This window comes from Lycium barbarum, chromosome 12, assembly GCF_019175385.1.
Source record: "Lycium barbarum isolate Lr01 chromosome 12, ASM1917538v2, whole genome shotgun sequence".
In the NCBI taxonomy this organism is placed as follows: Eukaryota; Viridiplantae; Streptophyta; class Magnoliopsida; order Solanales; family Solanaceae; genus Lycium; species Lycium barbarum.
In genome coordinates this window covers 63,981,120-64,006,589 of record NC_083348.1, presented here as the reverse complement: position 1 = coordinate 64,006,589, position 25,470 = coordinate 63,981,120, and the positions used below count along the sequence as shown (strand labels likewise).

At 35.9% G+C, this 25,470-nt stretch overlaps 2 protein-coding genes across 2 annotated transcripts; both read left to right on the top strand.

Annotated features, from left to right (window-relative positions):
* The first annotated feature begins 385 nt into the window (after positions 1-385).
* Positions 386-1,875, top strand: LOC132624344 (uncharacterized). The gene is made up of 4 exons (XM_060339137.1): positions 386-878; positions 951-1,204; positions 1,274-1,408; positions 1,459-1,875. Exons 1-4 carry the CDS (start codon positions 386-388, stop codon positions 1,873-1,875), a joined length of 1,299 nt encoding a protein of 432 aa, XP_060195120.1.
* A 15,083-nt stretch (positions 1,876-16,958) lies between these two features.
* LOC132621439 (cold-regulated 413 plasma membrane protein 2-like) lies at positions 16,959-21,162 on the top strand. Its single transcript, XM_060335707.1, has 4 exons — positions 16,959-17,278; positions 19,115-19,222; positions 19,356-19,426; positions 20,683-21,162. Exons 1-4 carry the CDS (start codon positions 17,103-17,105, stop codon positions 20,934-20,936), a joined length of 609 nt encoding a protein of 202 aa, XP_060191690.1. The 5' UTR covers positions 16,959-17,102; the 3' UTR covers positions 20,937-21,162.
* Positions 21,163-25,470: the final 4,308 nt, after the last annotated feature.

Here is a 25,470-nt window from a genome sequence, read left to right as displayed (position 1 = left end):
TTAGTCATAGTGGTGTTAAGGTTCAGCTAGAGTCAGTTGAATCGGTTTGGTGCTTGACTAGAGTTAGTCAAGAAGGTGCTGGAAATAGAGTTATTGTAAGGAGAGGGATTAGTGGTCTAATTCCTAGGTTGCAAAAGCTCGTAGTATAAAACATTTCTCAATTTAGTGAAGTTGGAAATCTTACTGAGGTAGGTCATGATTTTTAATCCCTTGAGCACGGAGTTTTCCACGTAAATATCTTGCCTTAGTTACTTTGTGTATTTATCTGTGAAAATAGTTCAGGGACCAGGTCTCTTAGACTGTTTTGGCGGATTCATTGGTTCTATCAATTAGTATCAGAGCAGGTGTTTTCTAAAAGGGTAACACCTAGAAAGGATCTCTCGTTATGTTTGATCTACCACGTCTTGAGGAAGGAGAATATATCAATAGGCCACTAAGATTCAATGGACAACATTATGAATGGTGGAAGGCAAGAATGCAAGATTTCATCATGGGACATGACCCAGAGCTGTGGGACATCATCTGTGATGGTTCTCACTCTCCTATAGATATTTGTGTGACCAGTGTTGCAATAGATACAAAGATAAAAAACGAACAAAATGATACTGACGGGGAGGTTGTTCAAAAGGATATCAAAGCCAAAAACATACTAATTAGCAGTCTGGGATCAGAAGAATACAATTTGATTGCCCATTGCAAAACTCCTAAAGACATCTGGAAGGCTCTCCAAAATACTTATGAAGGAATAAATATAGCAAAGCAGTCTAGGATTAAGATGCTTACTACTGAATATGAGTTCTTCAAAATGAAGGATGGTGATTCAATTTTTGATATGTATGCTAGATTCTCCTTAATCATTAATGAGCTTCGTTCTCTGGGTAAAGGATACGAGGAAGAGTCCCTTAACCGCAAACTACTGTGGGCATTGCCAATATGATGGGAAAAGAAAGTGTGTACTATCATTGAATCTGAATATTTGGCAAATCTAACTCTTGATGAGCTTATATACGATCACGAGACCTATGAGCTAAAAAACAAAGATGAAGAAAACAAGAAGCGAAGAAGGAAGAAGAGGAATGTTACCAATGATGAGGATAAGAATAACCCAGGAAATGAGGAGTCTGAATTAACTCTCATTACCGAGGAACTGTCGAAGACAGGATGCTGCAACAGAAATGCTCAAGAAGGAAAGGAAAAGAACCAGGTCCCGGTCAACAAGCTCAATTCAAAAGTTGTTGCTGAAATCATGGTATAAGAGGCTCCGGCTGCTCAGGAAGATACCTTAGACAGATCTGAAGATGAAAATGATGCTGGGGAGGCATCCTCGATAGATATTGACGGGAAAGCTTCACAATATGATTCATTTCTTGCACTTGTGGCAAAATCTGAAGATGACGATGACGATGAGGTAAATCTTCTTGATGTTCAAAGAAATCTAAAAACTACTCTAAAAAAAAGGTAATATCTCTTGCAAATGTATTGACTGATGCATATCATAGCCTTGTATATGAGAAAAACACTCTAAATAAGGAAGCTGGTGTTTTAGAGCAAGCAAGAGATGATATGACAGTCACTATAATGGATCTAAGGGAACAAGTTGAGGAATTGTCTAGAGATAATGCTCGATTAAACAACCAAATGAAAAAATGGATAAACATGCCGTGGAGAAAACAAGAGGGGGAGGGCAATAAAACTCATCTTGAGATTGAAAGCAAACTTGAAAAGGCTAGGATGAGCCTCACTGATGAAGTAGATAAGAATAGACTACTTCAAAAGGAGCTAAAACAAGTCAAAACTGAACTTGAGAAGTCACTCATTTGGACCTTGCCCTTGGATAAAACTGTTGCTACGCGCAATGGTGATGATAGAAAATAGAGTTTTAGTGCTAAAAAGGTCAAAAAACTCTACAATATGCAGGGTGAATGTTCCTTTGTGACTCAAACTGGTGACGCATTCATTATGATCATGCTGATCATTATGAGGACTTGAGTAAAATAAAAGCTCAGGTTGTACAGAGAAACAGAGAGGATGTTGAGAACAGAACGAGAAAACAGGGACTTGGTCCCCGTAAGAAGAAGAGTGTGTTACCAGTATGGGCGAATAGACATCTAGTTCACCCATTCTATCATTACTTGGGACCCAAGTTGGTTTGGTTTCCTAAATCCAACAAATGATCATGTATAAAGGATGGAGTGTGATGGGGGCAGTCAACAGTGGTTGGTACATGGTGACTGCTCTAAGGAAATGATTGAAGAAATGGAGAATCTTCTCTCACTCAAAGCCTTAAAAAGTGGGGGCGTGTCAAGTATTATCATGAAGAGATAATGTACTCTTTTTGTGAGCAAAATTTGGTAAGACAATCTCCTATAGAATTGAATGTGCGTACCGAGTTGAAGATTTGAACTACAAGTGTGTTGAGTTGTGTCAGCTGCAAGGAGTTCAATATGATAAACCTCATTTTGTCAACAGATGGATGCTTGATCTCTCTAAATGATGTTAATAAGAAGGATACTGGCTCCGAAGGCATATCACTAGAATTGAGATGTGTAAGTTCTTTTCTGGTAAATTAATTTATGATGAAGAACCCAATCCTTATGAGATCAATAGCAAATAACAACAAGTTGTGTCTAAGAAAAGAAAGACATGACTCCTAAAATATGACAAGATGTGGCTAATGGAAGATGGTATTTTCATCATGACAGAGGAGGACAGAGTCAAAGTTGAAATGATGACTCAAGCTGAGGATAGAAAATGAAGAAGGTATAGCAAAATGTACAGAAGATGTAAAAGAACATGCTTCTTTTAACATTTGCAGCCGAGCTCCACCTAAGTCTGAAGATGTTACTTCTGATGCACTTTGGGCATAAAAAACGCCTCTTAAAATTAACATGGGAGGATAAACGAGAAGGGTATCTAGCTTATGGATAGTAATTCTGAAGAAGGAATAACAAATAATGAAAATCGTATCCTAGGTTTTGCCATTAGTAGTCATCGAAAGGTACTTTGATCAGTCAACGCAAGTGAAATCAAGGATCTGCTCAAAGGGTCAGGATGAAGGATGTTAAGATACTGAGGTGTCAAGTGAATATATGTTGCATGCAAACAGCCAGAAACCACTAATCCCTGTACTAAGTGTTGAGACGGATGGTAAATTTCAACTAAGTTCAAAGGGGTTTTATTTGATAATAGCTAAGAGGGGACAACAATATCTTAAAGGAAAAAAGGACCTGGTCCCTACTCTTCCTCAGGAGATAACATCAGTCTGTTGGATTGACTGAAGTCTTTTGAACTAGATTCCTTATGAATTTGAAGAGTAATCATGGAATGAGATATTTTGAGTGAATATGGATGACCCTTTGGATACAAATAAGTAAATGACATGAGTTGAATATGCAATCAGAGATGTCACTAAACCTTGAAATAGTATGTAATCTACAAAATTTGAGCAAAAGAGAGGCAATAGTCTTGATGATGTGGAATATCACCTTGTGAGCGACAATGTGCAAAGAATGACATTCTACATGAGGGTCTGCACCATATACCAGTTTGCATGCTGCTTCATCAAGGCTTTGACTTGGGTGCATATCGAAAGAAATCAGTTGGATTCAGTTTTGTTCAAGATCAATTAACGGTTCCTCTGTGACTGGCTACAATAAAAGAAAAGGTACAATGCGTGAAGTTTTTTTAGAGATATCTAAATCACTGCTATACCATTATAGGTATGCTCACATGGCTATCTCAAGACAACCTAACATTGAAGACATAACACTCATTAGAATTTTTGCCTAAGCTGTTGTCAAAAGTGTGAAGGGACCAGGTCCCTATGACTCAGGTTAGTAGTATTTTCAAGCACTTACATACTTTTTAATTTTTCCTGAGTGTCATGTCACTATTAGTTCCAGCCTCTTTTAAAATGAGCCACATTGTTTCATCTTCTCAGAACCGACCCGCTTGAAATGATTTTTTTTTTAAAAAATCAATAAGAACCTACTTTCTCTTCTCCTCTTTAAGCCAAAAAGTCACTCTCTTTCTCTCTCCCCTCACTAATTCAAATCTTCAAACCCTCATCTCGTTCTGCTCTATTTCTTCTCTCATATCATAGAATCAACCATGTCTAACCTAAAATCTTCATCTCCCACCTCCAGTAAAGCCAATCTATACTCGCTTCTATCAAACCGTCTATTTTGTTAAGTCAATCCCTTCTCCCACAAGCTCTCAAAACTCATCCGACCAAAACCATATCTCTTCTTCCCTTCTAACAGATATTCCTGGTCCTTATACTACTGATCAGTGATTAACTCATGAGAAAAATGCCTCCTCTTCCATAACCCCAAAATCTTCAGAAAAGCCTGACTTATAAGGGAGTATGACAACCTCACAATACCTTGATCTCTCTGAGGAAATTGTTGATAAGGATGACAGACTGGAGGTGACAAGCAAGGACATCACTGAAGACCACTCGATAGTGGAAGATAACCTACTCAAAAAGGAAGCAGGGGTTTCAAAGGAAACATCTCCAAACTCAGGTAACTCAGATTCTCTGGATAGTGATAAAGTTGTAGAGAAATATGTTAATAGAGAACCTCTAAATGATGGGTGTGAAGAGAATTTGAGTGCTTCTGTTAATGAAGAGACTGTGGATGTTGTAATTGCTCAGTGTGAAGAAAGACAGAGGGGTTCTATATTGGTTGAAAACATAGAGAAATTAAGAGAAGACAATGTTGAAAATGTAGGAATCAATGATGATTTTGGACAGGAATTGCCAATGGAAAGTGATCATGTAAGTGTTGGTTTGGAAAATATTGGTGATTACCTTAATGACATTGTCAGAAAGGTTGTGAATGATGTAGCTGATAGAGAATCTGAAAAAATTTCTATTGAAGAAGAGTTTGAGAAAGAAATTGAGGAGTCTGAAAGGGAGCAGGGAAATTCTAGCGGAACAAAGGTAATGAACAAAGGACCTGGTTCCGAAGGCGATTGTTGGGATCTTGTTCCTCTATCCACCATTGTTATTCCTTAGGAAGGCCCTTCAGAAAGGGAACCTGGTTTCCTAAAACCATCTGAAAAGGAAAATCTTGAAAGAGAAAAGATAAACTTTGATGAGAATATAACATTGGAGACTTTCTTTAAGCGTATAACTGGAAGTGCTAAGTCAAAAGGAAATAAAGGTAAAGGTAAACCCACATCCACTCGAGGAAAATGACCACCTACCACTAGACAAAGGGCTATAACACAACTCAACTCTGTTATTCAAGGTAACAAAGAGAAGAGTATTAGAAAGAAAAGAAAGTTGGCAAAGACAGCCAACTTAAGACGTTTGATAGATGAAGAGGAAGTTGTGACTGTGTCTGAAGAAGAAGAAGCAGCTCCTCTAGGAAAAAAGTATTCAAAAGGAAAAAGGAAATATGTGATTGATAAAAGGAAAAATGTGCGTGAGGTAGAAACTGAGAAAGTCGCTGAAAAAATAAGAAATGTGAAGGATGTGACACCTTCTCCTAAGAAAAGAAAGAGCTCAACCAATGGGGAAGCAGGCTCCTCTAAGAAAAGAAAAATAACTTTGACTGAGGGACCTGGTTCCTGTAAAAAGGGAAAATCTAGAAGGGATGAAGAAAATTTGAGACTAGAGAATCAGAGAGGTCAAAAAGTGTTGCTTGGCAGAGTGTTTGATCTGGAGCGATTGAGCAACAAGGATCGATGATTTAATGGTGATCTTGAGAGCTCAAAGTTGGGATCATCTTCTTGAAGGGCATGCATTAGCCTATGAGAAAGAAGCAGCAGAATTCTTCGTGAATCTACATTATACTGATGACCATACCTTCGTATGCAAGGTTGGAAAAGTTGACTTTACATTCGATGAAGCTCAGTTGGGCAAAATTCTGAATGTCCCAACTGAAGAAATTAAAAAAAAAAAACCTGGAAAATGACAAGGACATCAAGGCCTCAGATGACTTCAAGAGTATCATAGTCCGAATAGGAGAGTGGGTGACTACTGAAACTCTATACAAGAAACAGATGAAGCCACAATATTAACTTCTATTCAAGCTAGTCAACAAAGTGGTACTGCCTAGGACTGAAAAGAGGTGCATAGCATCTAAAAAGGACTTGTTCCTAACGGAGATACTAGATGGAGGACATTTGGTTAGCTTACCCTCTATCATGATCGAGCACATAATGAAAGTTGTGGACACAAAGGATAGCAAGCATGGTCTCCCCTATGGCTTCCTTCTGGCTAAAGTCTTTGATCACTTCAAGGTAATCACTGGAAAGGTCACCAAAGGAATTAAAAAATAAATGTTTTCCTTGAGCACCCTAGAGGAGTGTGATATTGTGCAAAAGAAAGGGGGAGCAGGATGTACCTTTACTATATATAGTCTCATTGAGGCAAATGAGAAGATCTTGGCTGAAGTAGAGAGGCTGCGGGTTGAAAACCTTAATATGTTTGACGCAAATAAAAGTGAAAGCTCTATGATGTTTGATGTAAATGTCTATGATGTTTGATGCAAATGAAAGTGACTCGTCTTTAATGCTGTGGTTGCATCTACTAAGGGAACCTTGGTCCCCCAAATGAGATTGATATGGGTTCATGATGCTGAGGGCCATATTCTCAGGGGAAAGTACAAATGAAAAATTGCATATTCTTATGCTGCTAGAGTTTACTATGAAGAGAAAACCTGGTTCTCAGGGAGAACATTAATTACGAGTTTGTCATCATCAAAAAGGGGAAATTAATGAGTCATGACATTTCATAGTTTTGATGATTCGATAAACATGCCAAGGAACAGGTCCTTGATCAAGTCCCCTGAAGACTGTACATCATATGACAGCTATAAAGCTGTGTGCACTGTTCCGTCAGGCAGTACCACAGCAGCATAGCTGTATGCATGTTAAAAGCTAAAGACCAGTGTAACGTCTCTATTGAGGTCACATGTATCTCATATGATCCTCACATGCTCTCAATTGAATTTCTATTTATACAACATGTTAGCATTGTTTAACCTATCACTTGAAAACCTTAACATCCAAATCTTTACAAGTGCAACCGCCACTGTTCTCTTAGTGCTTTCAAGAACAAAGCTAAGACAAGTTCAAGGACCAGATCTCAACAACGAAAGATGCTTTAAGTCCTAAAGTTGTCTAGTCTTTATCCTTATGATCTCTACATTGTAAACCTACACTTCTTCAAGAAGGGTTTTGTAGGTATTTTGTTTTTATTAAGCTTTTGTTGTAAACACTTAGCTAGAGTTAGTCATAGTGATGTTAAGGTTCAGCTAGAGTTAGTTGAATCATCTTGGTGCTTGACTACAGTTAGTCAATAAGGTACTTGCAATAGAGTTATTATAAGAGGAGGGATTAGTGGTCTAATTCCTAAGTTGCAAAAGCTTGTAAGATGAAACATTGCTCAGTTTAGTGAAGTTGAAAATCCTACTGAGGTAGGTCGTGATTTTTAATCCCTTGAGTAAGGAGTTTTCCACGTAAATATCTTGCCTTAGTGACTTTGTGTATTTATCTGTGAAAATAGTTCAGGGACCAGGTCCCTTCAAACTATTTTGGTGGATTCATCGGCTCTATCAATTTGTTATGTGATTCTTAGTTACTTTTTTCCTTTGTTTTGCTAAAATATTTTAAGGTGTGTTTAGATCCATATGATGTAATTTATTTTACTACATGGAATATGGAGAGTTGAAACCCAATTCATTTCAAGCCGCTTGAATTCGATTCAACCCTTCCAGCATTGTCCGTAAATTAGCTAAAATCACTTGTTAGGGCTTACTTCCCAATGAAATTGACATGTTAGCCAGATTATTGATTAATTAAAATTTTGAATTCTTGTGATAAGATTATTGATCGATAGACCTGACTTAGCATCTTCTTGCCAGTGTTATATGTTACTTTACGAAAAAAATGATAACCAAAAGCGAAGAAGAAGAAGAAGAAGAAGAATAAGAAGAAGAAAAAGAAAGCAAGCCTTCCATGTGTATATCATGAAAAGGAAAGCTAGAAAAAATAATAATTGATTGCCAATTTAATGAAACTTTTTTCTCTTTTCCTTCTCTCTCAATCTCTTGTCTCTTCTTACTCCTCGTCGACATGATTGAGCAAATCAGTGTGGAGAGGCTGAATGATAGGCTTAGGGCTACATATCAGTCGGTTCAGTTCAGGTTTGAATGTTATTGGTTCAGCTTATCAATTATCGGTTTGTAGACATGCTAAACTGTTAAGATATCGATTAATGAATTATCGGTTAATTGGTTGTTATTTGTTATCAGTTCGGTTATCGGTTTAACCGTTAAGATTTCACACAATTTTTTCAAGAACAAAGAACCCATCTTCAAAACTGAAAGTAGCTTCAGCTCCTAAGACTATGCCGAACTAAGTAATACAATTGAAATGTGAAGGACATAAATAAAATTGGACCAACTAAAGGTGTGATTTTATCAAACCTGTCACTGAAAACACCAATGCATAAGGAAAATAAGAAACATTCTTCAGGCATTTACATAACATTAGTTAGCAATAACTTGTCTAGCACCACCAGAGAAATACAAAAACACAGAAACAAGAGTGAGAATTGAATGCAATGGAGATTGTAGAAGAAGTAAACAATAGTTTACGTTGGTCTTGCTTCTTGCGAGTTGGAGGAGAAGGGTTTCTGAAGTTGAAATAGCTGCTTGAGAGACTGAGTTTATGAAGTTGAAATCAAGTGAACCCTAAGTCTAGTCAAGTGACTTTTTATATGAAAGGGTAGAATTGTAATTAAATAAATGGTTATCGGTTCACCCGTTAATAAAATTGGCCAAACCATGACCCGAACCAATAAGACAATACCACAGGGCACCACCCGATACCCGAACTAGTAATCCATTAACCCGAACCATTAACCCAATAATTGATTCGAGTTATTGGTTTAATCGTTAATATGTACAACCCTAGATAGACTAGTCGATATTGAGGCTGAATGGCACGCCCGAAAGCCATCCTGAGCGTAACAGGCATCTGATGCTATGAATAACACCGGAAGCACCTTATAAAATTAATAATCATCTATTCTCTTTTAATAGTATTTTAATATTCATTTACAAAAAATCATATATGGCTAACTGAAAGCATGCTTATACTTATAAAAATCAGCAGAAGTATAATATGAATAATCAATTATAAGAAGTGGCAAACATCTCAATAAGTCTTACGAGACTTTCAGCGTCTACCCACAACACAACTTCTAACTATGGAGCTCCTAAGAATACATAAACAGAGTCTAAAACATCGGGACGCAGCCCGAAAACTAAAATGATAAAACTAGATAGATTGGGTGTCCCACGAACAAGGGTGTGGGCTCACCAATAAGTTTGGAAAGCAACAAGTTTTCCTACTTCACACACGTACCACGAAACTGATCTTCTTCGTTACCTAACATACCATAAAAACAATAATAGTATGCCTGAGTACTAAGTGAGTGTCTCCAAGACAATAGTTAATAGGAAAAGATATAAGTAATAAGTGTAATTAAAAATCGTATTGAGAACCAGTTCAAAACAAATGATAGCATCTCATTAACTTCCAGTACAAGTCAATGATGAACAAATAATCATTTTGAATCCTTAAGTCGTTCCCGTTACCTTAAGTTCTTTCCAAAAATAGTTCGAAATATAAAGGTAAACTAAATCATCAAACTTAGTAAAAATCATCAGTGAGAAACCAATAACGAGGAAATACATCAAGTTCAACTCATTTACCATATTAAGTCTTTCACTTACGAACCCCAAATCATGAACTCAAGATCATCAATAAGACACTCACAGGAAACCAAAGCACAACATATATCAATAAAACAAAAGGACGACCATTTAAGGTTCCCTAAACTGTATAGAAGCACCACATCGGGACTATCAACCCACGATGGTTACCCTTCCTCCCAAATAGCTAGGCAAAAACCACACCAGGGCTACAAATCCTTGATTACCATTCTTCGTCCAGAATGGCTAGACATGAACCACATCGGGGCTATCGACCCTCGATGGACACTCTTTCTCTCGAATGGCTAGGCAACCCCACTAGGATCCATAGTGACTACCTTTCCCCTCGAGTAGCTAGGACAAACACAAACAATAAAAATCATAGCATATTAGCGAATCACAAGTCATGGCTTGGAAGCCGAATTGTTCATTATGAATTATGTTCATCATCCCGTTAATAGGGTAGATCAAGTCATTAATCAATTTAGAAACCATGTTCAATCATTTATCAACTTTCAACTCACCAAAACCCGTTTATAGGGTAAACACATTAAAGACCCAAGCTTTAGAAATCAAGTTCAATCATCCCATAATAGGGGGAAATTAGGTTTAATAATTATCACTTTAGAAATCAATCCGATCATCCCATAGTAGGGGAAAAATAGTTCAAAGATCATATCTTTCAAAATCAAGTTAAGTCATCCCTTATAAAGGGGTAAAGCATGTTCAAAGTTCAAAGCTTTATAATTCAATTTCAATCATCCCTTGATAGGGAAATCGCGGATGCATGCATATAACATAATACACATAAGGTTTGATGCGGGCTTAGCCCTCACGCACAAAAACCTTGCAAAAAAAAAAAAAAAACCCTTTTAAAGGTTGAAAAATATATTCGAAAGAGACATATCTCCATTCCCACTATATCGCTGCCAAGCGGATTTTACAAGGTTTAACAACGCGCTACAATTGATTTAAATGAGAAAGATTAGTATTTTATACTTTTCTTTTGAATTCCCACCCTTTTTGAAAATTAGGGGTTTTTAAGCCAACTTCACGTTCTTGCTTTCATACGATTCACCCATGGATTCTAATGGTATATAGACGATATATAAATAAAAAACAATCCCCATAACTATACTTAAATTCAGAAACTTGCCTCAATGAATTCCTAACAACTTTCCTCTTCCACCGTTCTTGAATCGAATTTTCACAATCTATGGAATAGGTGAGGTTTTAGTGTTATTCTTCATTATATTAAGTAAAATTATAGAAATTGATCAAGAACTTACCTTAGATGTGTTAGGAAATCCTTAGGGCTGTTAGCTCTCAAAAGTCGTCCTTCAATGGTTTTAAACGAAGTTGGAATGTGTAATAAATGAAATTTCGAGTTAAGTGTTGAATTTATAGGATGAGGCATTTTGGACCCTACATCTCACTAAGAGAGGTACATAGCATGACCCTATCTCCGTTTGAGCTTAGTTCAGTGAGCTCCTAGGTCTATTTTCATACTTAGTCAAAATTTCACGTTTTTTCAACTTTGTCAACAATGTTCAGTAAAATGGGCATATATCCTAGCACAAAGCTTCGTTAGATCTTAACCTTATGTGGATGGAAAGTTATTTCAAATATCTATAACTTTTATGTTTTGAGTTTTCTCGGATTCCTAGTGTAACTACTCGAAAACTAGGCATAAGTCAGAACTATCATAGACTTAGACGATTTTAAGAACTCTTGCGAACTTCACTATTTGGTTTGACTTCAAAACGACTATCTTTCACCCAAATTCATCCCAAAAGAATTCATATAGATAATATGTCACATCAACACTCATTATACACATTCACACCTAACTCGGATTTATGGAGTGTTACACTGAATCAAAATTTCTGGTGGAGAAATTTGCTAACTTATCTGTGAAAATGTGCCAAATGAGTGAGCAAATGGAGAGTCAGTTAGATGCAACAATCATAGAGATGTGATGAATACAAAATAGATATGACTGACAGAATGGAGAAGTTATATGCAACAATCATAGAGATGTGATGAATGCATTGATGGCCTTGTTGGAGGCTCAAGGTAAAGAGGTTGAGTTTGCCCGCTTGGGTTGTGATACCTCATCTATCATTCAAGTGGAGATTCCAACTGAAGAGGGAGTAGTTGATTTCCATCTCTACAGCGTGAGTGGGTATGATAAGACAAAATATCATTCTTTAGAATTCAAATTTTTTATCGTAATATATTTGTCTAGACCATTAATGCATATCACTTTTTCCTATTCCATAGTCCTTTCTTCCATTTCTATAATGTTTAGAATTTTTCTTTGGATAGAGCATACTAGTTATTCGAGCTAAAATATATGGCCCCAAAATTATTTCATTGACTTGATTCACCAGCATCGTTTTGTAAATAGAAAAGTTTCTATTTCGGAAAATTACCAAAACTAAAGGATCCAAATCAACGACCAATAAGGTAATTATTCTAATCGGTAGAACGAGCAACAACTTTAGTGCTAAATCCGTGGCAGATAAACTAGATTGAGAAACGCTTGAAACCAGTCTGCGTTTGTCTATTCAGTCGCGGGCCGGGAATGTGAAGTTTATCCTAAAAGCACGTCACAACATTCAATTCTTATTTAAGACACCCTATGCAATGCGTATTCCATGTTCTTCCGTTGAAAAATTGGGACATGATATTAGGAGATCCATGGATAAAACTGTTGATGACTTTAAAGTTCATTCTGGGGCTCATACATTGGAGTTTAACTACCAATTGAATCAACTTTAGTAGCCTTTGAACACACCAGGGGGCAAGAAATCATTTTTCCTAATGGAGGCTATAGGCTAATCTATCTATTTCAAGCTCAGCAGTTTTTTCAATAAATTATTCCTCTTAAGGACAATAACGATTATGCTATTAAAGCACGAGTTTATGTTTTCTGCAATTTTCTGTTTTTGAAATTTTTATAATCAAAGATTCCGAGTTACCATTATGCTGCTTTTTCATTCAATTTAATGTATTTACATTTGAATGTTTCTTTTCTTCACTATAATTTTCTTAATAAAGTGCCCAAAAAAAGAAGGCATAGTATGATCTTTACATTTATATTTGATTTATGTCACTAGATTAGTTTGTATAAAAGTATTGCAAAAATATATTTTAATATTAAGTATTTTACAAATTAGAAATATTTAGGTCAATTTTAATAGATGAAATACCTATGGCAAAAGTTTTTTACTAGGAATGATGAAAAATAAAGAGATAAACCCAAATTTGCAACACATTCAATGTCATTTTATGTTAACCACCCTCTAATGCTAATTGACTTGCCATTTTATATCTTTTCAATAAGAATTTCTAACGTTACTATAAAGGAAAGGTCACGATAAAGAATGAACGCCTTTTTAGAAAATATTTTTTTTTACTTTTTAAAAATTCGGCCAAACAGGATAAGAATTCATTACCGTAGTCTAACTTAAATTTTGAGTCAGTGATGAAAGTTGACGTAGAGAAGTGTAGTGGAATCCAGTGCTTAAAATAAATTTTGAACCCATCGAGAGCCTCTAACTTGGTCATGATATTTTTCATTTAGACACCTCAACTTAAGAGTGTTTCTATTGAGCACCTACACTACCTGAAATTTGTTCCAGTTTGACACTTTTTGTATAATCAGCCAAATATGTAAAGTGAGTGTAACACACTCGCCGATGACGTGGCAAGATGACAAATTGAATGAATACATATGGCATATATATTCAAAATAAAATATGAGTAGAAAAAATATTTTAAACTATTTAGTTGATTAAAAACAAAAAGAATGAAAAGAAAAATCCTATTTTCTAAGCCCCGCACCCATCCACCTCCCATTTTCTTCAATCTCCATTCCCGTCACCATAACCACTACCTCCACAGCTTCCAATTTACTCCATTTTATGAAATCTAAGAAAGATAAATCTTTCCATTAATTATAAGTTCCCATCTTTAAATGAGCTTTAATGGAGATCATATTTTCATCTTAATTTCTTCAATCCAAACCGACGAACAGTGATTTTGATGGCTCCTTCAATTGATTTTGATTCATGAAAAGGTGAAATTATGTGTTTTCTTTAACTGAATTTTATTTTCTTGAATATAGTGGTGGCCATTGTACCTCTTTTTAGATCACTGCACCTACATGTCCTACCGTCAACTCTACTCCGGTGAATTTTTTTAACCAGAAGACTCAATATCCCCGGTGGCTCATTTCACGAACATAGCCATGTCAACATTTCAGTCCGTTGTTCTGAGATGCCGCCGATGGTATCGATAACTCTGGAGAGGTAATTATGAAGCAAAACTCCTTATAATCGAGTTTGTACTCTCCGATATGTAATAGCTAGCGCGAACGACAAACCCCTTAAGAGTACGCCGCAACGTCCGTCGACTCCGGTGACAAAGAATTGGAACTAAAGATTGTGAAGTTTGTCTCATTTTTTGGAATCCTTAACCCAATTGAGTCTCAATTAGAGGGTTGGAGATTTGGTGGTTCTTGTGGGAGACCCACATGAGGAAGAAATTTGGTTGAAATTACAAGAATCTTATGAATTCTTGTGGTTTTTATGGCCATGACTGGGAATCCATTTGGTGGCTTTGAGAGATGTGGTGAATATGGTGTAGAAAGTGGTAGGAGGAAGGAAGAAGTTGAAGGAGAAAGGAAAAAAAATATAAAAAGAACAAAATTATTCACTTTCACGCATCACAAAAATGTGAAGTACACGCACATTGCCACGTCAATAAAAAGTGTCTAATAACAAATTTTAACTCAAGTTCATGCGTCTACTAGAACAAGGCGTACTTGAAGTGTTTAAATGAAAGACCCTGACCACCTCATGGGCCTCTCGATGGGTTCAGCCTAAAATAAAACCAAAGCAAGAAACGTGGTAGCAAGTTACCTTAACTTCAGTCATAGTACGCGAAGAGGTGGCGGAATTTAAGTGCACCTTGTAAGTCCGCACTATTTTAGATGTCCAATTATTACCAATTAAACACCATCTCCATCTAATAGTCTGATCTGGACTAGATATAAAACAATACTCTGTACCTGACAGAAGACTCACTAAGACACTTACCCTCTGTTTGGATGGTTGTTTCCCCTGGTTCATTAATGTACAGTATGATATGGTACAGTATGGTATTGTATTGTATTGTACTGTATTAATGAATACAATATTTGGATAGACTGTATCGTTTGTTGTGGTTTAATAATATTTGTATTGTTTGGTTTGACTGTATGGTACTGTATAATAACTTGTAAGTTTACTAAAATACCCTTAACTCTTAATTAGAAATAATTTATATATATTAATAAAACTCAGGTAAAGAATAAAATAGGAACTTTAAAAAATAAATAGGTAGTGGGTGGGAGAGGGGTGGGTGGTGTGAGGTGGGTGATTGTGAGATGAGAGTGGGGGTAGTGGGTAGTAGGGTGGGGGTGAGTGGTTGTCGGGGTGGGGTTGGGTGGTGGTGAGGGGTAGTGGGTAGGGGTGGTGGAGGGGTGGGTAGTGTGGGATAAGGGTGGGGGTGAGTTGTTGTGGGGTGGGGTTGGGCGGTGGTGAGGGGTAGTGGGGGTGGGTGGCAGATGAGTGGGGTAGTTGGGGGTGGGGGTGGTAGGGCGGGGTTAGGGTTGGGGTGAGTGGGGGTGAGTGGTAGCGTGGGGCAGAGGTGGGGGTGGGGATGAGTGGTAAAGTGAGGGTGGGGTGGGGTGGATGGTGGAGGGTATAATGGAGAAATGAAATACGTAACCACGGAAAAATCACCAAATCCGTGGTTTAAAAAATTAGGACTTTTCATGGTTATATAACCATGAAATGAACCACGGGTTTACAATACCATATCACATTATTTTAAGAACAATGGAAATAAACATGGTTTCCTAGAAAATCATACATTAATGAACCACGGGAAACCATCATCCAAATAGGGGGTTAAGAGCCATTTGGACATAATTTGAAACTATGGATGAAATCATGTTTGTACATACAATTTGAATTTCTGAAGTTATATTTTTCTTACCCATAAATTGTGAAAACTATTAAAACTCTCTCAATTCTTAGACAATCTTACCAAATGAGTAAGTCATAGTTCATAACAAAATTAATATGCTACTAGAAGATCTGTCTAAAAAATATAACATCAATTGATCAAACTTTAGTTCAATACAATGTAAAATTTAATATGAATAGTAATGTAATTGTTCTTTAATATAATTTTCCCACATGGTACGAATATAAATAACGGTTGGTAGAAGTTGATAAGGTTGATAAATGGTAGTTGGGAATAATCGTTAAAAATATCTACTAACTTATGAGTCTTTTACTGAATATAAACTTACGGGTCAAGTTTTATATTTAAAAAATTTGAAATCATGATTTGAAATCCCAAATCATGCTTTTTTGGATAATTTGAAATTTTATCTCATGAAATGAAATTACATGTCTAAATACCGATTTATCTCATGATTTGAAATCATGACATAATATTCCTTTAACACTGACCTGTGATGTGAATTGAGACGAGGGATTACTGTATGGTTATTCTAAATTTTTATGTCCATTTAACTTTGGTTCGTTTTATATCCATCCGTGACATCAAAATCCTCACTTATAATATTCCTTCAACACTGTGATGTGAGGTGTACCGACTTATGAAGGAATTTGCTTATGTTCCTTATAGCGATTGATTACTCACCTTAAGCCTTTTCACGAGTTTAACTTTTTTATATTGGTTGTGTTAGAGGATTATACAATCAAATAACTTTTAGAGGTAATAGAGTAATAAATTATTTTATTTAATAAATATTACTCTTTTTATCTTAATTTATGTGATATTTATAAATAATTTAACTTAAAACTTTTCCTTATACCTTTAATTAAATGATTTATAACTATATAAATATTTATGATTTATTTTAAAAGTGTTTCTTTTTTTTCTTGAACTTAATACTTAATCAAGTTATTAGTTATATTGCATAAATTGGTATGAAGGGAGTATACTAATACTAATGCTAATAATAATCAACAGATAAGGAGATTAATTAAATAAACTAAGGTGATGGTCGACGAGAACGTGCTAGCAGTAGCAAGTTCCAGCGTTAACTTCGGTCAAAGTAGCGAAGTGGCAGATTTTGAGTGCACATGTAAGGTCCCACTATTTTACGTGTCCAATAATTACGCCAATTAAACACCCATCTCCACCTGATCTGTACTAAGACAAAAAAAAAAAGGTACTTGACAGACTGGCCTGCACACATTAATTATCCTCAATTTGTGTGGTTTTGAATCACAAAGTACTGTTTCTTCAATAGATTGAGATCTAGTAGGTGGTGTAAGAAAAATGGGGAGGATGGATTATTTAGCTATGAAGACTGATGAAGACACTAACAAATTGATTAATGAAGATCTTAATGAGCTGAAGTTAGCTGCTAAGAAGTTACTTGACCATGCCACCAAGCTTGGTGGTCTTGGTTTTGGTACTGCTTTCCTCAAATGGTTTGCCTCATTTGCTGCCATGTAATGTCACAAACTCCCTTTTCTTTGTCTTTTTCTTTTCTGCTTTAACTGTTAGTAGTATTGTTATACTCGTTTTAATTTATGTGAATTTATTTGATTGAACACGACATTTAAGAAAGAATGAAATTTTTTGAAATTAATGGTTCAAAATAAATTTTAAATATTTATGTGATGCTAAATTATTTATTTTAGCATGGACTAAAAAAAAATAGATTCACATAAATTAAATTGAAACAGAGAGAATATTATTTTATAATATCAGATTAACGAAAAGTTGAAACTTTGTGGGGAAGGGTTTTATTTTAATTCTCTTTATGTCTATTACCTTGTAGAAACTGGGAAATGCTTTTTTATCAGATTTAGTTCTGTTTATGTCTATTAAGTTATTATTTTTCCACTGGACTTTTGACCTGGAATAGCTTAAGGCCCCTTCTTGTACTTTTGTCTTTGAGGTTTGCTTGCTTGTAGTGATTAATAAAAATTAGCCCTAGGCACTGCCTAGTGGATTGTTAAAAAAAAAAAAAAAAAAAACTTGATATTGTCTCTTTTGATTTTGAGGTTTTCAATTTCAAAAAGTGATAACGAGGGGAAAATTATACTGTCTTTATCAAAAGATAATTGTTCTCTCTCTCTCTCTCTTTTTTTTTTGTTTAATTCATTTTCTGAATAATACAAGAAAGATTCTTTTACCAATTTGGTTGTTAGTCGAATGATGTTTAATTTGTTGAACTTTGTTAGACAATGGTAAGAGGACAACATATGATGTGTGAGTTAGAGTCGCAGGTTCAACTACGATAAAAGTCTGATATTTAAGTGGAGAGGGACAAGTGCACAACTAGCCTTATTTAGGACCCTTATTACAGAATAGCCGAAGTTTATAAAGTTTAACCACTCAGAATCAACTTCAGACTCGCGAGACTGAAATTGAGAATTGTTTGTCTAAAGTTTGAAAACTTTTATCCCAAAACGTTTGAAGTTAGAGATGATAAAGAATGAATCTTGAGCCTAACTCAATCGCAAAGGCTAATTGAGGATTGCAAGGCCATAGAAGGAGACCAAAAACCCTTAAACCCACCAATGTGGGACTCCAACTGGAGACTGCAAAGCCCAACTTCATATGCCAAATGGTTGAATTTGGCAATTGGATGGGATAATGCCTGCACATAACAGTATATTAAACCCCTTTGATTTTGCTGTTTTGGAGTGGGATTGGCGGCAATTTAATCATCTTAGATGTCCCTATTCAGTTTGTTAGTCAAGTAACTTGAAGTATTTTGATCTCTTAGCCAATGTTGCTGTTGGACTCAGAAGTTTGCAGAGCTGAAATTTATTGGTGGGAATTTTGCCGGTGAGCTGCTTTGGTGATGACAATAAAGCTGATATTGGGGATTATTGGAGGTTGGGGTCGTCCTAATCCTTTAGAAATTCCACATTCTTGTTGATTTTTTGTCATCCCATGATTTCTTCTGCACTGCCTTGTTCACGAAACCGTCTCTTAATAATAAGGGGAGCATTGAGAAATTAATTGCAAACAGGTTTAAATGCTTCACTTGTGAATTTAAGAAAGAGTTGAGTAAATGTGTCCAATTTGTAATTGTTTTAACTTTTAAGCTTTTCATGAAGTGACTCTATCAATTGAATAAAGTATATTCTGATGTTTGAAAGGGAGCTGGTGAAATATGATTCATCTTTGTGGAATGTGGTCAGTTTGCTGGTTGCAAGTGACTTTAAATGCTTTGATATATTTGATAGTCAAACAGGTTCGATTAGAATCTAGAGTTTACACCTTTTCCCTGGTGGATTTGTAATAACCAGTCAAGCAAATATTATCTGTAGTTATTTGCTGATACTGGACCGGACAAACTGGAAGACCAATATGCTGACTGGACTTCTAGTTCCATATATCTTCTTCAGTTTCCCTTCAGTGCTATTCCACTTTTTCAGGTAAACTTCTCTTGTTTTCTATTATTTAATTTTCCTCCCTTCTTTGTCATCCAGGATGTCCTCTTATGACTTAAATTCTACCTGATCCAAAGATGTTCTTTCCTTCATTAACCAATTATTCTTTTATCTCCAGAGGAGAGGTAGGAAGATGGATTGCTTTCGTTGCGGTAGTACTCAGGCTTTTCTTCCCACGACATTTTCCAGGTATGGGCATTTGCTTTTGATTTTTATGATGAAAGCAACCTATTGGTTATTGTTTTCATGTTTACTGCAATTAAGTTCTTTTGCTTGTAATCTAAGATTCTGTTACCTTCTCCTCATAACTTTTCTTAATATTCAAAAAACAGCTGGAAACGCTTTCCATGTAATATGCACCCCAAATTTATTAGCATAACATGTCATGGCTCATGGAAGAGATATGTCCTTAAATTTTTCAAACTGCATAGATATTCGACTCAAAAAATTTGTGCGAGTACACTTTTTGAAACTCCGAGATCACACGGAGATGAGATACTAGCCCAGCCACCAAAGCCAGTAATTATCAACTGGTTCATTCATACTACCAACACTCTCCTTTCTGTAACTATCTGCATGTTTCATCAATTGAGCATGCAATTTTAGAGATATTCTAGAAGATTTTGGAGAATTGCAGCATATTCATCTGGGAACAGTCAATAGGATTGTCTTTGAGATTTTGCATTCTTTTGGTACATGGTAGATTCTTTCTATGTCTACTTAGGCGTAAAACATGATTTGTATATAGTGAAAATATCTTCATTCTCTGGACCTCTCAATGATGAACTAAATGTAGTTTCTCCTGAAATACTTTTAGCATTAGCTCCGAGCCTCCAACAAATCGATTTACACCCTCAGACTTAATTATAGATGGTGGAACGACTTAATTAGTTCAAGCTCCTTTGTGAATCTAGCTGGTCAATATCTACTTTAATAATGCATTCAAGGTTTTGGTGGTCAGTGAAGGGGAAAAGATCCTAGGAGACCAAGGTTCAGATGTTGCAGACTAAAAAATATTAGGTTCTTTCCATTTGCGTAAGTCTTGGTAGGTCAGAGATATGTGCTGGTGAGAAAAGCAAGTACGCAATGGATTAGTTGATCTGCACACATGCTGTGGCTCGTACACTACTCTTCTAACAGATACACATGCTGACACACACATGAGGCGAAACTAGAGCAGGTTCTATGAATTCAACTGAACCCATTGCTTTCAGTCCGAACTATGTGTATACATATGAGAAAAAGATTAAAAACATACACATATAATAATAAGGTTACACTCATTCTAAACCCACTAATTTTAAATCCTATATGCGCCTATGTGTAAATATCTAATTTAATTATGCTACCACCTATCTACTTAAGTTATGCTACTAATTCTTGCTCTATGGGGCGTGTATATATGTATGCTAACCCTTCTTTATAATGTTGTCCATGAAGTACAGACTGGTTGGAGATGCCTGGTTCATTAATCCTACTCCTAGTGGTTGCACCCAACCTTTTTGCGGAGACTTTCAGAAACAGTTGGGTCGGCACTGTGGTGTGTCTTCTGATTGGCTGCTATCTCCTCCAAGAACACATCAGAGCCTCTGGTGGATTCAGAAATTCCTTCACACAAAGCAATGGTATATCCAACACAGTTGGTATTATCCTTCTGTTGGTCTATCCAATCTGGGCTCTGGTACTTCGAGTTGTTTGATGAACTATGGCTGCAACAATTATCTGTGTTTTGGTCGACGAATTTCAATGTTCAATGCTGCGTGTAGACCTCTTCCTTTACTGTTGAAACAATGAATAAAGGATTGTATTGTTATATGGGTTTGGTTTTGTTCTGGACGAGGTTTTAAACATTTCTGGTTAATTGCTTATGTACTTTTGACATATCACTACTTATGATCAATGGATTTGGTAAAGTTTTCTTCACACATTTTAGGCTTGCAAAATATGAACTCGGTGACAATACCATAGAGAACATGATTCTAGCCTCAGACTAATGCAAAATAAATGTTAAAGGAATTACCAAGAACCCACATCGATCTAAATGAAAATTAACATAACAGATTAACATAATAGAACAAAGTTATAATGAATCACGTTGGTCTAAACATGGTTTAGTAAATGTTTGTATTAATCGTTTGTTATTCTGAGAAATCTTTAGTACAAATTACACTTAGACGTATCCTTATTTCATGTTTTATTTTTTTGGTATAAAATTATAAATAGATTTTTGCATAGCCGGTGGTTAATACTGCTAAGTGAAAATTATTTTTCGGAAAAGGCTCAAATATGTCACGTGGACCTCTAATTGGAGGCCACATGTCATATCTGGTATTGTAAAATCGGTGTTAATGAAAAATGGCATGAATGAACTATTTTTGTAACGGCGATGGCATAGATGAGCCATTTTGGTAACGACGATGACATAAATGAGCCAAACTATTGATGAGTGGCATAAATGAGTCATTTTCGATAGTTCAATGACATATTTGAGCCTTTTCTGATTATTTTTCTTGTTTGGTCAATCAAACGCTACATTAGTCATGTTGAGATTATATTTCTTAATGTTTCTAACCAAATATGATATGCTATGTTGGGGTTATTTTCTTAATTCGTCCAACCAAACCATCTCTAACTGTTTAAACAAGTTTTAATTAGTGTTTTAATCAGTTATTTACGCGATTGACACCCCTAGCCTGAGCCAGTTCCTCTTGTTCAATTCCAATATCTTTATATTGTCGGTTATGAAAATTTTCGATTCATTATTATGTTGAAGCCCGTATTTGAGCGATCAGATTCTTACGAGTTCAACGTTAAGATCCACGATACTTGGGACCAGGGGCGATTTTAGCTGCTAAAATTGGGGCACGTGAACATATGATCTCTCCGTAAAATTAGATTTTTTATATGTAAATTTTTTAAAATTAGTATAATACTATCTGCTTGAACCCACGCTACAGAAAGCTAAATGATGCAATTGGTTGAAGATTGAGTTATTTACCTTGAGGTCTAACCTAGTCTTATATACATAAGTTAATAAATATACAAACATAAGATAACATACTTAAGTTAAAAATATACAATCTTGAGTTTCTTAATACTTATAACCTGGATATATATATATAAAACTTATGTATGTATATATATATATATATATATATATATATATATATTAGTGTTAATTTATCTGTAAAATACGTAATTAAGCAAAAAAAAAAAAAAGGTTTTAACCGGTTACTGGTTTGGTAGAAGGGTACCGGTTCCGGGCCGGTTAGAGCCAAGCCGACTTGCTAACTGGTATCGGTTAACTGGTAAACGTCAACTTTATCAGTTCGGAAACCGATAACCGGTTGGTTTACTAACCGGAACCGATTCCGATTCCGGGTCAACCGGTTGACAAGCTTAGGTCTAGGTATCAAGTCCCACTTAATACATTTTTTTCTTCCTTTTTTTTTTTTTTTTTAAGTGTTGAAACTTTTTTCACTTTATTTGAAAATCAGCGTTTGACCATGAAAAGTTCAAATACACCTAAGTAAGCGTTTGGCCATAGAAACCAAATATTTTTTCACTTAATTTGGAATTTTTCGAATTGAAGTTGAAGGAGTTGTGTTTGGTTATAGTTTTTGCAAATAGTATTTTGTTTCTTGAATGTACTTTTTTCAATAAACATGAAATATGATTTATACCCCCCAATTTTTAAGAACTAGCAAAACTACCCAAGATATAAAACAACAGTTCTCAAATATCTACATAAATGTAAATACTGATATTCTCTTCACAAACACAACCAAGATAGCTAAAATGTTCATAATTAAACATTACAAAGCACCAACTGATGAATAAAAGAGCGAGCAGCTCATGACTAAGGAAATATTAACGGGAATTAATAAACATAATTACATCAAAACCATTGATACATTAGTGAAAATATTATCCATAGACCATCAATCAGTTAAACAACTTTCAGCAGTCTGAAATCTCAAATTCACATACCATAATCCCTCTCTGCCCCGCCAGATCAATTAGTACTAAAACTCATCAACACTATTAATTTGTTATTCTTTAATGTAATCCTCCCACATTGTATGAACAATCTGTTTGAGTCAAGCATGCATTTCCCGATCAGCTGACGAGAAGACGAAGAAGCATTGTTAATCCCCGTTAGTTGTTCATCGGTGCCATCAACATCTATATCATCATGTTCATACTCTGTAAATATTCCATCGCTGCTTTGGTGTTCCCGTAAAAAATTATGCAACACATCACAAGCAATTACAATCCTAACTTGCGTTGTCTACATCATAATTGTTCATGCCCTGTCGGAGTATTATGAATCTATTTTTTCATGCTCTAAATGTTCTTTCGATCACATTGCGTAGGGATGAGTGTCTGCAGTTAAATAACTCTTTTCTGTTTTGAGGCTCTCTTTCACCCCCTCTATAGTCCTTCAAATGATACCGTATTCCTTTGTATGGAGCTAAAATCCTTTCGTGTTCCAAAGACCAACGTCAACCACGTAAAATTTATCTATCAAAATAAAATAAATGTAATTACTCAAACTAGCTAACAATAAATGAAATCTAATTGTTACAGGCTGTGTGTCCACCAAACAATATATGAAGGACCTAGTTGTGTACCAGTTCCGTTATGCAGTGCAGTACAAGAATCAACACAAGATTTTTACGTGGAAAACTCCTTGCTCAAGGGATTGAAAACCATGACCTACCCCAGTAGGATTTCAACTCCACTAACCGAGCAAACTCAGGTTACAACTCTATTATAATCTAGAAGTTAACTCCCATAACCCCTCACCCTTACAATAACGCTTATGCAACCCTCACTCTTGACTACCTCTAGCCAAGCACACTAATACACCTAGATTCACTCCAGCCTAGTGTACCACTAAAGGCACCCTTTGAGAATTCACCATAGTGACTAGCTCTAGCCACATACTAATACAACTAAGGTAACTCTAGCGTAGTGTACCAGTCAAGAGCTTGTGGAAGAAACCTTGAGAATTTAGAACACCTACAAACAACTTCTTTTTATAGAAGAGTAGGTTTACAATTTAAGCACAAAAGAATAAAGACTCAACAACCTAAGGACCTAAAACATCTTCAGTTCTGGACCTGGTCCTTCGGGTTGCTGAGGCTCTGTTTTTTAGGAACACCTTGAAAGATGAAGACGTGCACTTTGTATGGAGCAATTTTTGGATTGTGCGAGAATGAGTTTTCTCTTAGAAGATGATGTCTTTATAAACGCGAAGAGAGAGAGAGAGAGAGAGAGAGAGAGAGAGTAGAGATGACCACTCATGAAATCTGGACGGTTAATCAATAGGCCTTGATGAGGTACTGCTATACAGCTGCATTGTACTTTTCAGCAACACGCTTTACAACTGTGGATTTGGACTTTCAGCTTCAGTGACCAGGACCTTTATCTGGAGGAACCTGGTTCCTCATCTGTTCTTTGAACAAGTTGTAAGTACTAGATACACTATTAGTAGCTCTACAGCTGCATTGTTGGTTGAGCAAGCTGTAGACCTGATCCCATCTGGTCCTTCTGAATCAACATATCTGGTCTCTAATATATGAGCAAATCCTGCAGGCATCTGATCCTTCAAGGAGCATGTTGGAAAAACAACATATGAGATATTATAAGGTTAACCAAGTTCAGACAGATGAACCTAATTGTATCTGATTCCTTAGGGTTTGTCATGTCATCAAAACATATCAGTTCTTATCAATTTTCCCATTTTTAATGATGAAAAAGAGACTTCCTTTGTATTCCCTCTAAGGACCAGATCCCTTACCCAGATACCTCATTTGTTCCCCCCGAGACTCAGACCTCGAGATGCATAGTAGTATTCTGGTTCTTTGAGTAAGGTTTGTCAAATCATCAAAACATGTCATGACATATATTTTTCCTCCTTTTTGATGATGATAAACTCATAGAAAAAGTTCCCCCTGAGAACTAGATTCCCACTTATTCCCTCTGCGGATTAGTCCTTCACTTGCCCAGCTTGCAGTCCTTTTTCCCCTTTTTCACGGTCCCCCTTCTTTCGCACATGTCTCTCTCACATATATAGATTATATTCTTAAGACTGTGAATGTATGGAGAGACTATATTGAGGACTGGGTTTCTCGCTCTCTCTGGTTTCACCAAGTTTGACAATCATCAAAACATATAATTATTTTCCCCCTTTTTGATGATGACAAACTTAGAAACACTATTTATAG

What these genes read in the sequence shown, in the direction of transcription:
- LOC132621439 (XM_060335707.1), top strand. Translation starts at nt 17,103, where the DNA reads ATGGGGAGGATGGATTATTTAGCTATGAAGACTGATGAAGACACTAAC. An exon ending in GTGCTATTCCACTTTTTCAG is followed by an intron (nt 19,223 to 19,355) that starts GTAAACTTCTCT and finishes TTTTATCTCCAG; the next exon opens with AGGAGAGGTAGGAAGATGGA. An exon ending in CTTCCCACGACATTTTCCAG is followed by an intron (nt 19,427 to 20,682) that starts GTATGGGCATTT and finishes CATGAAGTACAG; the next exon opens with ACTGGTTGGAGATGCCTGGT.
- LOC132624344 (XM_060339137.1), top strand. Translation starts at nt 386, where the DNA reads ATGTTTGATCTACCACGTCTTGAGGAAGGAGAATATATCAATAGGCCA. An exon ending in AAGGAAAGGAAAAGAACCAG is followed by an intron (nt 1,205 to 1,273) that starts GTCCCGGTCAAC and finishes CCGGCTGCTCAG; the next exon opens with GAAGATACCTTAGACAGATC. An exon ending in AAGATGACGATGACGATGAG is followed by an intron (nt 1,409 to 1,458) that starts GTAAATCTTCTT and finishes TCTAAAAAAAAG; the next exon opens with GTAATATCTCTTGCAAATGT.